Source organism: Eublepharis macularius, chromosome 14 (assembly GCF_028583425.1).
Source record: "Eublepharis macularius isolate TG4126 chromosome 14, MPM_Emac_v1.0, whole genome shotgun sequence".
Taxonomy (NCBI): Eukaryota; Metazoa; Chordata; class Lepidosauria; order Squamata; family Eublepharidae; genus Eublepharis; species Eublepharis macularius.
Window position 1 is genome coordinate 25553767 of NC_072803.1, and position 12840 is coordinate 25566606.

General features: G+C 43.8%; 1 protein-coding gene across 1 annotated transcript; it reads right to left on the reverse strand.

The window, feature by feature from the left end:
• Window positions 1–241: 241 nt before the first annotated feature.
• Window positions 242–6727, reverse strand: LOC129342557 (nodal homolog 2-A-like). The gene is made up of 4 exons (XM_054998388.1): window positions 6696–6727; window positions 6321–6445; window positions 722–1542; window positions 242–394 (listed from the first exon to the last, which is right to left on the reverse strand). Exons 2-4 carry the CDS (start codon window positions 6427–6429, stop codon window positions 242–244), a joined length of 1083 nt encoding a protein of 360 aa, XP_054854363.1. The 5' UTR covers window positions 6430–6445; window positions 6696–6727.
• Between the last annotated feature and the right edge of the window lie 6113 nt (window positions 6728–12840).

The window sequence follows — 12840 nt, forward strand, 5'->3', positions numbered from 1 at the left end:
ATGCGTCCCTACCACAATGCTGCCCTTCTGCTGTCTCCTCTTCCCATTCTGTTCAAAGTCTGTGGAGAAAACCCAGAGAAACAGCTTGAGCTCCATGCAGTAAGGAGTCCTCTTTGTTGTCACTATGATGCTTTGGACTGATATCTGCTCTACCCTCTCCCTCTTTAGCATTAGGAGAGGGTTTCGGAGAGCTGTTTTCTAGAAGGTTTGCTGATCAGTTAGCAAGGAAGTCCCCTAAACATCAGTTGCAGCCACATTCTTCTATGATCATGTCCTCATGATGACGGAGCATCACCTCCCCTTTCTCATAGTACAGCATGGACAGCGGGCTCATTTTGACTGGGGCGCAGACCGGACAAGGCACTCGATTGGGCTGGTATAACTTGAGCAAACTCTTCAAGAAACAAAGGAAAGGGAAAGAACACATTAACTGTAAGAAGTATTAAGAGATTACAAAACAACAGGCCCATATTCAAATGGGTATTGGATCTTGGCTCAGTAATAGAGCGCTTGCTTTGCATGCAGAACTTCCCAGGTTCAAGACCTGCCTCTCCACTTGAAAAAAAAATCATGTAGGTGGTGATGTGAAAGACCTCGACTGACCAGTGGTCTGGCTCAGTATAAGGCATCAGTTAAATCTTCCCTTCCCTATACTTTTGCAGACCCATTTCCCAGCTCTCAAGGACTTCAAAAATACCCTTTAAGTGTAGCAGTCTCCTACCTGAATGTATGCATGGTTGGTTGGCTTGAAGGTCTCATCTACCGGTGATGGGCAGTCCCCTGCACAGCGGTATGCGTTGAACTTCTTGGGGTACACAATCCAGCTTCCCCAGCCAGTCTGTTCAAAGTCCACCATCATGTCTACTCTCTTGCACAGAGATCGGCCTTCCTCTCCAAAGTTGGTGTTGGGCAGATCAGTCACTTTAATCCTTTGCTTTTGCTTTCTGTTCCGCCGGTGCCGACGGCCCCCAATTTCTTTGGAGGTGTTGTCCGACATGATGTGTTTTGACATCTCCACAGTCCTAATGAGACTTGGGCCAGGAGAGGAAGCTGAGAACTTATCTTTGGAGAAGACGACAAGTAACACCCTATCAGCCACGCTATGGGTCATGACAGCTTGTTGTGCTTGGCTGGAGTCATTATGCCCAAATCTACCCTGGAACAAACTGGCTGCTCCTCCACCATTGTTCCCAGAGAGGTCTCCTTCCTCCCAGTCCTGGGCCTCTGGAGTGTCCTCATCAGCCCCAGAATTCACAACTTGGTGGAGCCAGAAGCGGAGCATGCTGGTGACATTAAACACCTTCCACGAAGAATGGCTGAAGGAGGAGGAGCTGATGAAGGAGCCGAGGAAGAGTTTATTAGTGCAGGTCTGATTCCCATGACATGTGTGCCCATGGCTATGGTAGATGCTCACAGTCACATTTCCAGCCTGAGAGAAGGGCAGCAGTCGAACACGGAGCTCCGCCAGTCTTACCTCATGGTTGCTGGAAATAGAGGTCATGTCGAAAGAGAAGTCCCAGTGGTTGGCAAACTGGAAAGAACCTGGAAGACAGCAAAAAGGACATTGGAGGAAAAGAGCTTGACTGGAGCAAAGCATTTTCAAGATTGTGATCAGTCTTTGGACAGCAAGCAGTTTTGCTGAGAGGTTGGGTAGAAAGATACCAAGGTGGGAACCTATGAAGGTCTATGTGTCTTATGTCTTATGGCCTTGAGGAGCATAAGTGCATGTTAACTTGCATTGTGAGAGATGGGCTGCTGTGCTCTAGCCACGTTTTCCAGCCTGATTTCTAGATTAAAATTAAGTGAGCGGGTTCTACCTATTTGCTACACTGTGCATAGGGCTAACTGGCTGGTGTTTCTGACTTTGTGAACCTACCTCGTCAAAGCAGTATTTCAACTTTAAAAATCTCTGAGCACACTTGGATTGGAGTTTGGGAATGTCATTGCCAAGTTCCAGACCAATGAAAAGGCACAATGGCTAGCTTTGGGCATGTCATAATCTTTCAGCTTGATGTACTTCATATGAAAGGGTTAAACTTAATAAAGTTACAACTTGCATCAAACTCTAGGGATTTGAGGGGAAAGATTCTAAATTCCACTTCCAAATGCAGGCTTCAACCCAGCAAATGCTAGCCATGATTGAATTGTTACGCAGATGAAAATATCTATGGTAGCAAAATGCAAATTGGATTTACTACTAATATAAAACAATAATTCCATTCTAAGGTCTGGTTGCTTTTGAGAAATGTGATCTGGGTGTAAACCAAGATCAGTTTAAAGGGGTTAAAGTCTCATTGAAATCAACAGGGCTTCATGGCATAATTATGCATTTAAATCCCATTCCTTCTCTCTAAAGAAGGGATATTGATGACAGCCTTTGCAATTTACAGCCGAAAGAAATCCACAGTCTTGAAAATAAATTAAGTGGTAGCTGACAGCATCACTTCCACATTGTCTGTGCAAGCAACCATTTATATCTACAGCCACCAGCAGTGTGCATGGCACATCACAAAAGAATTGAGATCCCTGCCCCAAGAAGTTTACAGTAGCATAGGAACTATTTATGTTTACAGATGAATTACTTCATTTATACCACAGTTTCTCCCTAAAGAGGACATAAAGCTACTTACGTTTTCCTCCCCTCCATTTTATCCTCACAAAAACCCTGTGAGGTAGGTTAGGGGTATGACTGGTCCAAGGTCACCCAGAAAGCTCCTATGTCAGAGTGTGGAATTGAAGCTAAGCCTCCCAGATCCTAGTCTAACCACTAAACCACACTGCTTCTGATAAGCACAACACTTTGTTGTTAACTTTATATGGATCATACTTTTTTCACTTTTTCTTCGTTTGTTATTGCACTATTAAAAGAATAAATACATTTTAAAAAACAGACTAAAATGTGACACCAGAGAGACAAGAAAGAAAGGAGAGGGGTAGAAAGGCAGGATAAACAGGGAAATCTGTCTTCATTTCAGTTTCATATATGTAATTTCTTTGGGGGGGGGGCTAAGGAGTTGTGGCAAAGGAGAAAAATAAAACTACAGCCCTCCAGTTTGCCTTCTTCCAGCCCTGACTTGTTGCAGACCATTATTACACATCCCATTAGTTAACTAGGTCACAAATGATAAAAAGACCAGAGAGATTCAGATCTCATTACATTGCATCGCTCTTTTGTCTACTAACACCGGCACCCCCCTTCCTTTGATATAAAAGCCTTTGTAGAACACTTGAAAAAAGTTCACACCTATTAAGAGATTTTTTTGAAGTGTTGACAAAGTAATGAAGGGAAAGTGCTGGTATAGTTTGTGTACAGTTATTTTCAGCACTGGTGAGAAAGAAAGCAAAAGGGAACAAATCCACATTCACACGTACATATGATAAAGAAGTTCATATTCCTTGCCTTTGCTGGAAGACCCAATAATCCCAATTTGCCAAGATATAAATGTTGATTTGGTCTTTCCAAGACCCACAACCATTGCCAGAGTTGGCAGCATTTTGTGGAATGTGTGGTGTTTTCTTCTCTTTGTCTTGCAATCTCCTCATACTCTCTCATCCTTTCAGTAAGCAATTTATGGCTAATTTTAACAGAACCAGAATGTTGCCCTCTACCTTGTCACTGAAGGCAGCAGAGGTCCTGGTAATATCTAGTAATGTGATTATTTTTCTTGATGATTTTTAAACAGATTGCAGCCACGTGAAGGCCTGGGAGTCAAGAGGGACCCAGCCTATAGATCCATTTGGTGCTCTAAGTTAGTTTAAGGGAGATAATAATGTTGTCTGTAATAGAAGTGCAAGATGTGGGTCTAGAAGCACCTTAGAGACCAACTAGATTTCCAGGGTATGAGCTTTTGAAGGGCACTTTGACTCTGAAAAGCTCTCACCTTGGAAATCGAGGTGGTCTCTAAGGTATCACAAAAATCTATACATTTTTTAGTCTATAGGGTGCCAGTGGACTTCTGTTTAATTTTGCTGCAACAGGATCACACAGCTATTCCTCTAGGATGGTGTATTTATGTTATTTTACAATTACCGTACCTTCTCCCCACCCCCCAGCTCATACGATTGTATGAATGAGATGTGACTGTACGTGGGAGTGGGAATGTTACAGATTCATACCATGCCAATAGGAATATTTTGGGGGCCTCTTCTGCTGAGGGCAGGGATTGTGGTTACTTAACTCTCCTTGTGTTGTTTTCCAGCCTGCTTCTGTTCACATTGGGGGAGAAATATAGATGTCCATACATTTCCCCCAGTGTCAGATGGATAAAATCAGGGGCGGAAGAACATTGTCAAAGAAAAGCATCCCCCCACCCCCGATCTACATTCTGCTTACAAAAATAAAAACTGAGGGGGGAATCATGTAATGAATAGTTCCAGCCTGAATTTTTTTCTTCATATGGGACTGACTTTTACTTGAAAAAGCTTTTGAGTCTCACAGAGAACTTCATTGCGCAGAGTGGCAAAGGAAATTACTCTCAGTTGATGAAAAGGTTGCTTATAAATGCTCTTTGGTCAAAAATCCCATCAATTGTCACCTAATTAAAAAACATTTTTCACTTCAAAGAGGAGGGTGGGGTAGCAGGTTATTACCCTGACCTCACGACCCGAACGCTCCCCTAGTTTTGTTCATCTGACAGGAAAAAGCCAAACAGAAGGCGCGAACCCACAATTTATTTTTAAACGCTTCCCCGCAGAGACTTGCCTGGCACCAAATACACACCAGAATATAGTTATGGTTACCAACAGCCTGGAGGAAAAGTGGCCTATTCCATTAATAGAGCCTTACCATGGTGTTATTTACCGCTATGACATGAAAAGCTTCAGCCGCCCATTTCCACACATTAAGCCTCTATTAAAGTGACTGGACATTTTTCTCTGGTTTGTTGACAACTCTAACCATAGTTCTTTATCTAATTTTTATCCCTGCACTCATCAAAGGAGCTCAGGATAGCATGCGTCCTTCTCTCCTCCATCATTTTATTCTCAAAACAGCTCTGTGAGAGAAGTTAAGGTGTGAGGGGGGTGAACTTCATAGCTGAATGTAAATTTGAACCCAGTCCTTGTCCCAGTCCCACACACTAACCATGATATTGCTTTGGCTGAAACCATTATTATTTTCTACTCTTTCACCTCACCCACTCATTGATTCTTTTAACTGGAGATGCTGGGACTGAACTGGGAATTTCTGCTGCAAAGCATATGCTCTACCACAACATTTTAAATAGACACAATACATTTATGTAGTTATTGAAAACATTTACACTGTACTTTTTCGTTAAGTGATCAAAGCAGCTCACCAAATATTAAAACTGTCATATTGTATTTTGCTCAGCAAATGTTGTAGCTGTTGATTATATTGTATTCACTTGCACTGTGCAATCTGCCTTGGGTCACAGTGAAAAAGGTGGACTATCAATAAAAAAGCAAATAAATAAACACATTTTCAGACAAGGTCCTGCATATTAGCTTTGAGCAATAGCACCCTAAAGACCAACTAGGTTTCCAAGGTATGAGCTTTTGAGAGTCAAAGCACTAAATATCTGGTGGAGCTTTAACTCTGGAAAGCTCTAACCTTGGAAATCTAGTTGGTTTTTAAGGTGCTATTGGACCAGGAACTTGCTCTTCAACTGCAGATCCACACAACTACCCACTTGAAACAAGTTTTTGCAATGACCCCCTGCAGCACAGTCTAGGAGCCTTTCTGTGTGAACTTGAGATGATCACCTAACCCATGCCACAGAAAGGTCGGGAATATACACTGCCGGGAATCCCTTGGAAGAAAGGGGAATATAAGCGTGCTATTCAGAGGCATGCTTTCCCTTTCTTCCAAAAGAGCCCTATCAGCAACTTTCTCCCAGTGACCTGCCAGTGAAAGTGCGGGTACCACTTTAGCCTCTGGAGATCTGCAGGCAGACATTCCGCCCAGTCCAAATGCCTTGATTTGGGCAGCTCCCGCATCCCTCCAGGGCTTGGGAGCCCTGCCTTTCTTGCACTTCTCAATAAACACTGGAACAACTGGCTTTTCCTCCCCTTTCTTCCTTTTTGTCCCGAGCCTGTCCCTGCCAGATATCAAAAGAGTGGGGATGTGGATTGGCCCTCCCTCCCCCTCTCCCCCACAGACGTCTGAGGCCACAATCCACAAACCAGGGAGGAGAGGAGCTTCATTAAAGCCGGGGCGGGGAGGGGGCGCAGGGAAGCACCAGCTGTCAATGACAGCCCCGCAGACCCCAACCCGGGGCGCTTGTTGGGGAGGAAACCGAGAAAGGATCGCGGGGTGGGGGGCGGGGAGGAGAGAGAGAAAAGAACCGAGCAGCCCTTACTTTTCGCCTCCAAGCTGAGGACGGAGTCGGAATCCTGCAGCGCCGAGGCGTCCGCGGCGGGCCGGGCCAGGCTGTTCCCCGCCAGAAGGGAGCGGTAGAGCTGCATCATGTACGCCGGGTACCGGAGCGCGCGGGGCCGGGGGCCGGGGCGGCCTGGAAGGGCGGAGAGGTGCTCGGGAGATCCCTGCTGGAGGAGCCCCCGGGGCTCGGAGCGGGCCAGCGGCAGGAGGGCTACAGTCCAGCAGAGCAGCTCCAGGGCGGCTGGGGTGCGCTGGGGAAGCATCTCTGCGGCGGATGCTCGCAGCGCGTCCTCTCTGGCTGGCCCCGAATGGTCCTCTCGCTCCCGCCGAGCGGCACTTTATACCTGCTGCCGCCCGGCCTTTGATGTCCACGCTGCCTTCATCCCAGGCTGTCAAAACTTACAGCGATCTCCGCGCACTCCGTCCTCCCCCCTCCGACGAGGAAGTGATGGAGAGGAGAGGCGAGGGGCGCAGCAGCGCCGGCGATTAATTACCCTCTTCCCCATTAGGGGAGGGGAGCGGAGGGCTCATTTCGCAGCAGCTTGAAAATAAGCAGATCATGAGTCGCCCTCCCCGCCTTTCTGCTTCCTCCTCCCCCTTGTCACCCCGATTTGGCGCACTCTTAAGAAAAGTGGGTGTCCAGATTTGGCTAGCGATCCGAGATTAGTGGGTTAGCGCTCTGCTTTTTAACTTGCGGCATAAATGGGAAATGGGGACCCCACAGGAGGAAGACACTCTAGGTAACCTTTCTTTCTTTCTTTCTTTCTTTCTTTCTTTCTTTCTTTCTTTCTTTCTTTCTTTCTTTCTTTCTTTCTTTCTTTCTTTCTTTCTTTCTTTCTTTCTTTGTCCATCGTCCATCCTTGTCTGTCTGTCTGTCTGCCCTTGTCTTGCTTTCAGTCTGTCTGTCTTGGAAATATTTATATCCTACTTTTCTCCTGATCAGCAGGATTGGAGTCCAGTGGCACCTTAGAGACCAATAAGATTCTCATGGTGTAAGTTTTTCTGAGTCAGAAGTCCTGTCTGAAGAAGGGGGCTCTGAGTCTCAAAAGCTCATACCCTGAAAATCTTATTGGTCTCTAAGGTGCCACCAGCCTCAAATCCTGCAGACAAGTGGCTATTTAGCCCAAAAATTCTCCTGATCAGTGATCAAAGTGATTGTATTTTGGACTCTGCTGTAAGGTGAAAAAGGCCTATCTAAACAAAGCCAGAGTCTGCATTGGGCCAGAATAAAACTCAAGTCAAAAGGTGTTTTATAGCCTCACCAGATTTATTCCAGCATAATCCTGATACAAGGTATCTGCGAAGTGAGGTCTGACTCCTGAAAAATTATGCTGGAATAAATTTGGTTAGTCTTGAAGGTGCTCCTAGGGCCTCCTGTTTTATTCCACTGCAGCAGATTAACAGAGCAGTCCTATGCATAGTTACTTCCTTCCAAGTCCATTTAATTCAATGGGTTTAGAAGACTGTACTTCTGTTTAGGATTGTACTGTAAAATGGCTAACCATCATTATTTGACCAGCCGACCCCAAAGAGAATTTTTTTTCCATACATCTGATCGCTTGATCTGTCTGCTTTTTTTTTTTTTTTTTGCTTTGCATGGTACTCATTGCACATACGGAGCCCCTATGCGTGCAGTTTGCAGGCCTGTAAGCTCTGTCCAGACATTCAATAGAAGGGTGTGATCCTTCTCCACAATTATTTATTCAGCCCTCCAGGTGTGTTGTAGGAATAGAGCAACTGCAAAGTTTGGCTGCTAGTGACAACAAAACAAAATTATTGGATTTTTAAGCAAAAGTCCTACTATTAGTTTCTTTGTTCCTCAGATTGTATCCTGCCTTTCAGCCACGTGGCTTCAGACTAATGAAAAAGTATCAATAAACACACAAAAAAGTAACATCCTACCAATAAAATTTAATTTCAAGAAGGCAAAGTAATTAAACTGGGGAGTTCACTGCTGGTGCAGGTAGTGAACACAGTGGGTATAAACAGCTTGATAAGACAGATTTGTCTCTCAGGGGACCAAAATCAAGATAATTCAAAGGATGGTATTGCCCATTACTATGCATGGATAAGTTAGATTGTGAAGAAAGCTGACAAGAAGAAAATTGATTCATTTGAAATGTGGTGCTGGAGGAGAGTTTTGCGGATACCTTGGATGGCCAAAAAGACCAATAAGTGGGTTCTAGATCAAATAGAGCCTGAATTCTTTCTAGAAGCTAAAATGACAAAACTGAGCCTATCGTACTTTGATCACATCATGAGAAGACAAGACTCATAGGAAAAGATAACAATGCTAGGAAAAGTGGAAGGCAGTAGGAAAAAAAGACGACCTAAAGCACGATGGCTGGACTCAATAAAAGAAGCCACATCCTCCAGTTTGCAGGATCTCAGCAAGTCTGTTAATGATAGGATGTTTTGGAGGTCTCTCATTCAAAGGGTTGCCATAGGTTGGAGGTGACTTGACGGCACATAGCATGTGCACACAGAGAGAGATGCATGGAGAAGAAGTCCACCAACAGATACTAGCCATGGTGACTGAAAGGAACCTCCATATACTGAGGCAGCAAACCCCTGAAGACCAGTGCTGGAAGGAAGCATCAGGGCAGGGTTTCAGCCTCTCTGGAGAGCCAGGTTTGATTCCCCACTCCTCTGCTTGAAGCCAGCTGGGTGACCTTGGGCTAGTCACAGATCTCTCAGAGCTCTCTCAGCCCCACCCACCTCACAGGGTGATTGTTGTGGGGATAATAATGGCATTCTTTGTAAACCACTCTGAGTGGGCATTAAGTTGTCCTGAAGGGCGGTATATAAATCAAATGTTGTTGTTGTTATGCCTTGTTTGCCCTCCAGAGTGACTGGTTGGCTGCTGTGGGAAACAGGATGCTGGACTAGATGGGCCACCAGTCTGATCCAGTAGAGCTCTTCTTATGTTCTTATATTCTTAAACATCAGTTAGCAACACATGAATAACAAACTGGTAATATAAGCAACAGCCCAGTAGAGTTTTTAAAAAATGCAATGCTTTGGGACAGAAGCCTTTTAAATATTATTGGGATAATTGCTCCTTCTTATATTACTCTTCAGTTGGCTTTATATATATATTCCTTATATCAGCATTTTCTTTATGCTTGTGTTGTTTAAGACCCATTTTAAGCTGCTTCATGTTTTATGTTGTTTTATTCTCTGCTGTGTTTTGAGTGGTGGGTTTTATAACTTTTGTGATGTTTTCTGGTTTTAATTATTTTTTTTGTAAGCTGCCTTGCACAGATTTCCTGGAGAGACAGTACAAAAATTCCCCAAACAAACAAACAAACAAACAAACAAACAAACAAACAAACAAACAAACAAACAAACAAACAAACAAACACCCTCCTTTTTCTCCCAATGAGGATCCAAAGCAGCAAACAACATTCTCCCTTCAGCTTATCCTCAGAACAACAACCCTGTAAGGTAGGTTAGGCCAGATGTATGTGTTGCCCAACTTCACCCACCAAGCTTCTCTGGCAGAGAGGGGATTCAAGTCGGGGTCTCCCAGATCCTATTCTGGCATTCTAAACCTGCTGCATCTCTAGCATGTCTTTTTGTATCTTACATGATTTTCTACGTTGATACATTGTTGTGTTTGTTTTAAATTTCTCAGTTTTGTGTACTTGTAGTAGCAGAGGGGTATGCATTCAATTAGTGAATCAAAGAGTTAGGTTCCCTCCTCCCTTTTCTTACATCTCCAGTCTGAACTGGGCCCTTGTATGGCTGGAACTTTGCTTTCAAAGGGAAATCTATTATCTCCATCGTACCTTGTTTGATCTTCATTTGATAGGCAAGCAGTCTTTGAAGTACTTTTATACTTCATATGAACAAATATATCAGTTTCCCTGTGTCATATCCCTGCTGCAATGGCAAGAAGATGATAATTGGATAATGCCAATTATGTGTTTTGCAGAGATGCTAGCATGATATAGTGGTTAGGGTGTCAGAATAGGATCTGAAATATCAAGATTTTAATCCCCAGTCTGCCATGGAAGCTCACAGGTGACCTAGTCTGGTCACATTCTCTCAGTCTAACCCACCTCAAAGGGTTGTTAAAGTGAGGATGAAAGGGGAGAAAGATGCGGTCAGCTGCTTAGGGTCCTTTTTGGAGACAAAAGCAGAGTATAAATATCTAAATAAATAAGCAGCCATCCTCACCCCCCTGCACTATCATAATTTATACCTTCCTTCTTAAAGGATTCTTCCTCTGTCTTTCTATGCCTCCAGTCTGACAATACACATGCCACATCAAAAGCAGTTTTATGTGGATGCACTCTCTGTTCAAAATAAGCAGTATTTTAAGAGATTTTCTGTCTGTGAAGTTGGCAGCATTTAGTGTGGCAACTGGCTGACCAGTTAGTGCATGCTTGTAATTTAATGGATAGCTTGAATTCCAAACACCATAAATGAAGCCACACTTCATTTATTCCAACCTTGTGTGTTGCTTCCATGCTTATGTCACTGTGCAGTTGACACTATTCATCAGTCAGGGGCATTCATCACACTGGTACATGATCACAACTCACCTCCTGAGACTTCAGATAGCTGGATACCTGTGTGAGAATGCACAAAGCAAACAGGATGCAGTTTCAAACATTGTGAGTGTTAGGAGCCAGGGAGGCAAAATGGGAAAGTCTATACTATTAAAGAGACAAGCTATGCCATTTCCTCCTACACTTACCCACACTCCATCAGATCAAGGAAAGCACACCTTTGAGAAAAAAAAATTCTGTTGGATGGTTTGGCATATGAGGAATGGAGACAAGAACAGCTGTAGGAAAACAAGGTGAATATGTGTGTACAATGCTTGTGAATACAATCAAGAACAAAGTAAAGTGCTTAATAAAAAGCACCCCCCTACACCAGTTGCTTGCAAGTGGCAATCAAACTGTAATTCAAACATGGGAGGGTTTGCCCAGCACTGACAAAAACTAAGGGTTTGTTTCAGTTTGTAATCTCAGAAAGAATGCCAGCTTCATCTCTTGCTTGTAGAAGAGTTGCAGGAAACTTGAATGTTTGCACCTGTGTATGTAAGAGCCATTGGTTTAATAAAAGGTACATCCTGATTTTTGAGGTGTGATACACCATTTGTCTATTGTATTTACTTACTTACATAATGGATTTATAACTTGCTTTTCTCCGTAATTGGGGGCCAAAGAGGCTTATATCATTCTCCTCTCCCGTTTTCTCCTCACAGTAACCATGTGAGGTAGTATCTGTCTGGCCCAAAATCACTCAACAAGTTCCTATGACAGAGTGGGGGTTCGAACCTGGGTCTTCCAGATCCTAGTTGGACACTCTAGCCACTGCACTGCACTGGCTTAGTATCATTTTCTTTAACTGGCAGATGCTCTGTAGGGATTCAGGCAGGGAAAGATATTTCCCATTTCCTGCTCCCTGAGATCTTTCTGCACTTGGGAATGCCTGCATGCAAGACCCGGGCTGTTAGGCCATCTCTCTTCCCCTTAAAAAGTGGGCTCCAGGTAAGGATTAAAATCACAAGCTCATTATGTCCTTCTGTTTTATAAGTATCCCTTCCTATCCTGTTAAGAGCCCTGTGGCACAGAGTGGTATGTTGCAGTACTGCAGTCCAAGCTCTGCTCATGACCTGAGTTTGATCCTGGCGGAAGCCGGGTTCAAATAGCTGGCTCAGGGTTCACTCAGCCTTCCATCCTTCCAAGGTTGGTAAAATGAGTAGCCAGGTTCCTGGGGGTAAAGTGTAGATGACTGGGGAAGGCAATGGCAAACCACCCCATAACAAAAAGTCTGCCAAGAAAACGTCATGATGCGATGTCCCCCCATGGGTCAGTAATGACTTGGTGCTTGCACAGGGGACTACCTTTACCTTTTACCTATCCTGTTGTGCCATTGGAGCTCTACCCACATGCTGGGTTAAAATGATTGCTTGAAGTAATTCTTTACCCAAAGCACCAATGATCTGTAACAGATTGTTTTTCCTAGAGGAAAGAAAAACTAGAAAATTCTCTCTTGAGAAAGCAATTTTAAAACTGCTTTCTAGACTTGCAGTTTCCTTATCCTTAGATCCAAAGTTTTTGGTGACATTGGCCTTTACTGCCACCAAGTGGCTTCAGACTTTTCTCTTCCTCACACAGACATCTTCAAGGGTCACCCACATGCCATGAGGCAAGCAATTTGATACCATTCAGATTTTTAAAAGACAGATGTTTCTTTGTTTGTTGGTAAATACTGTGGCTCGTCATTTTTTTTTTAAAAAAATTGGTCCTTCTAATCCTGGGGGCTTTGAGTAGATGTTTTGTTACATGATCAAGCACTATAGCATCTTCTATTTATAAGGGAAAATCAAAACTTCCATAAGAACTATGGATTGATATAAGAAGATCCGGACAGTGGCACTCTGTGCTGAACTGACATATTATAAACAGGAAACAGATAAACCTCAATCCGTGTGAGAAATAAAATTCTGTTTATGGCTCATTGGAATATAAAATTTTTAG

Coding starts and splice junctions, on each gene's coding strand:
- LOC129342557 (XM_054998388.1), bottom strand. CDS start 6,429: ATGATGCAGCTCTACCGCTCCCTTCTGGCGGGGAACAGCCTGGCCCGG. Junction 1,543..6,320: donor CCTCAGCTTGGAGGCGAAAA/GTAAGGGCTGCT, acceptor GCTGTCTTCCAG/GTTCTTTCCAGTTTGCCAAC. Junction 395..721: donor CCAACCATGCATACATTCAG/GTAGGAGACTGC, acceptor TGTTTCTTGAAG/AGTTTGCTCAAGTTATACCA.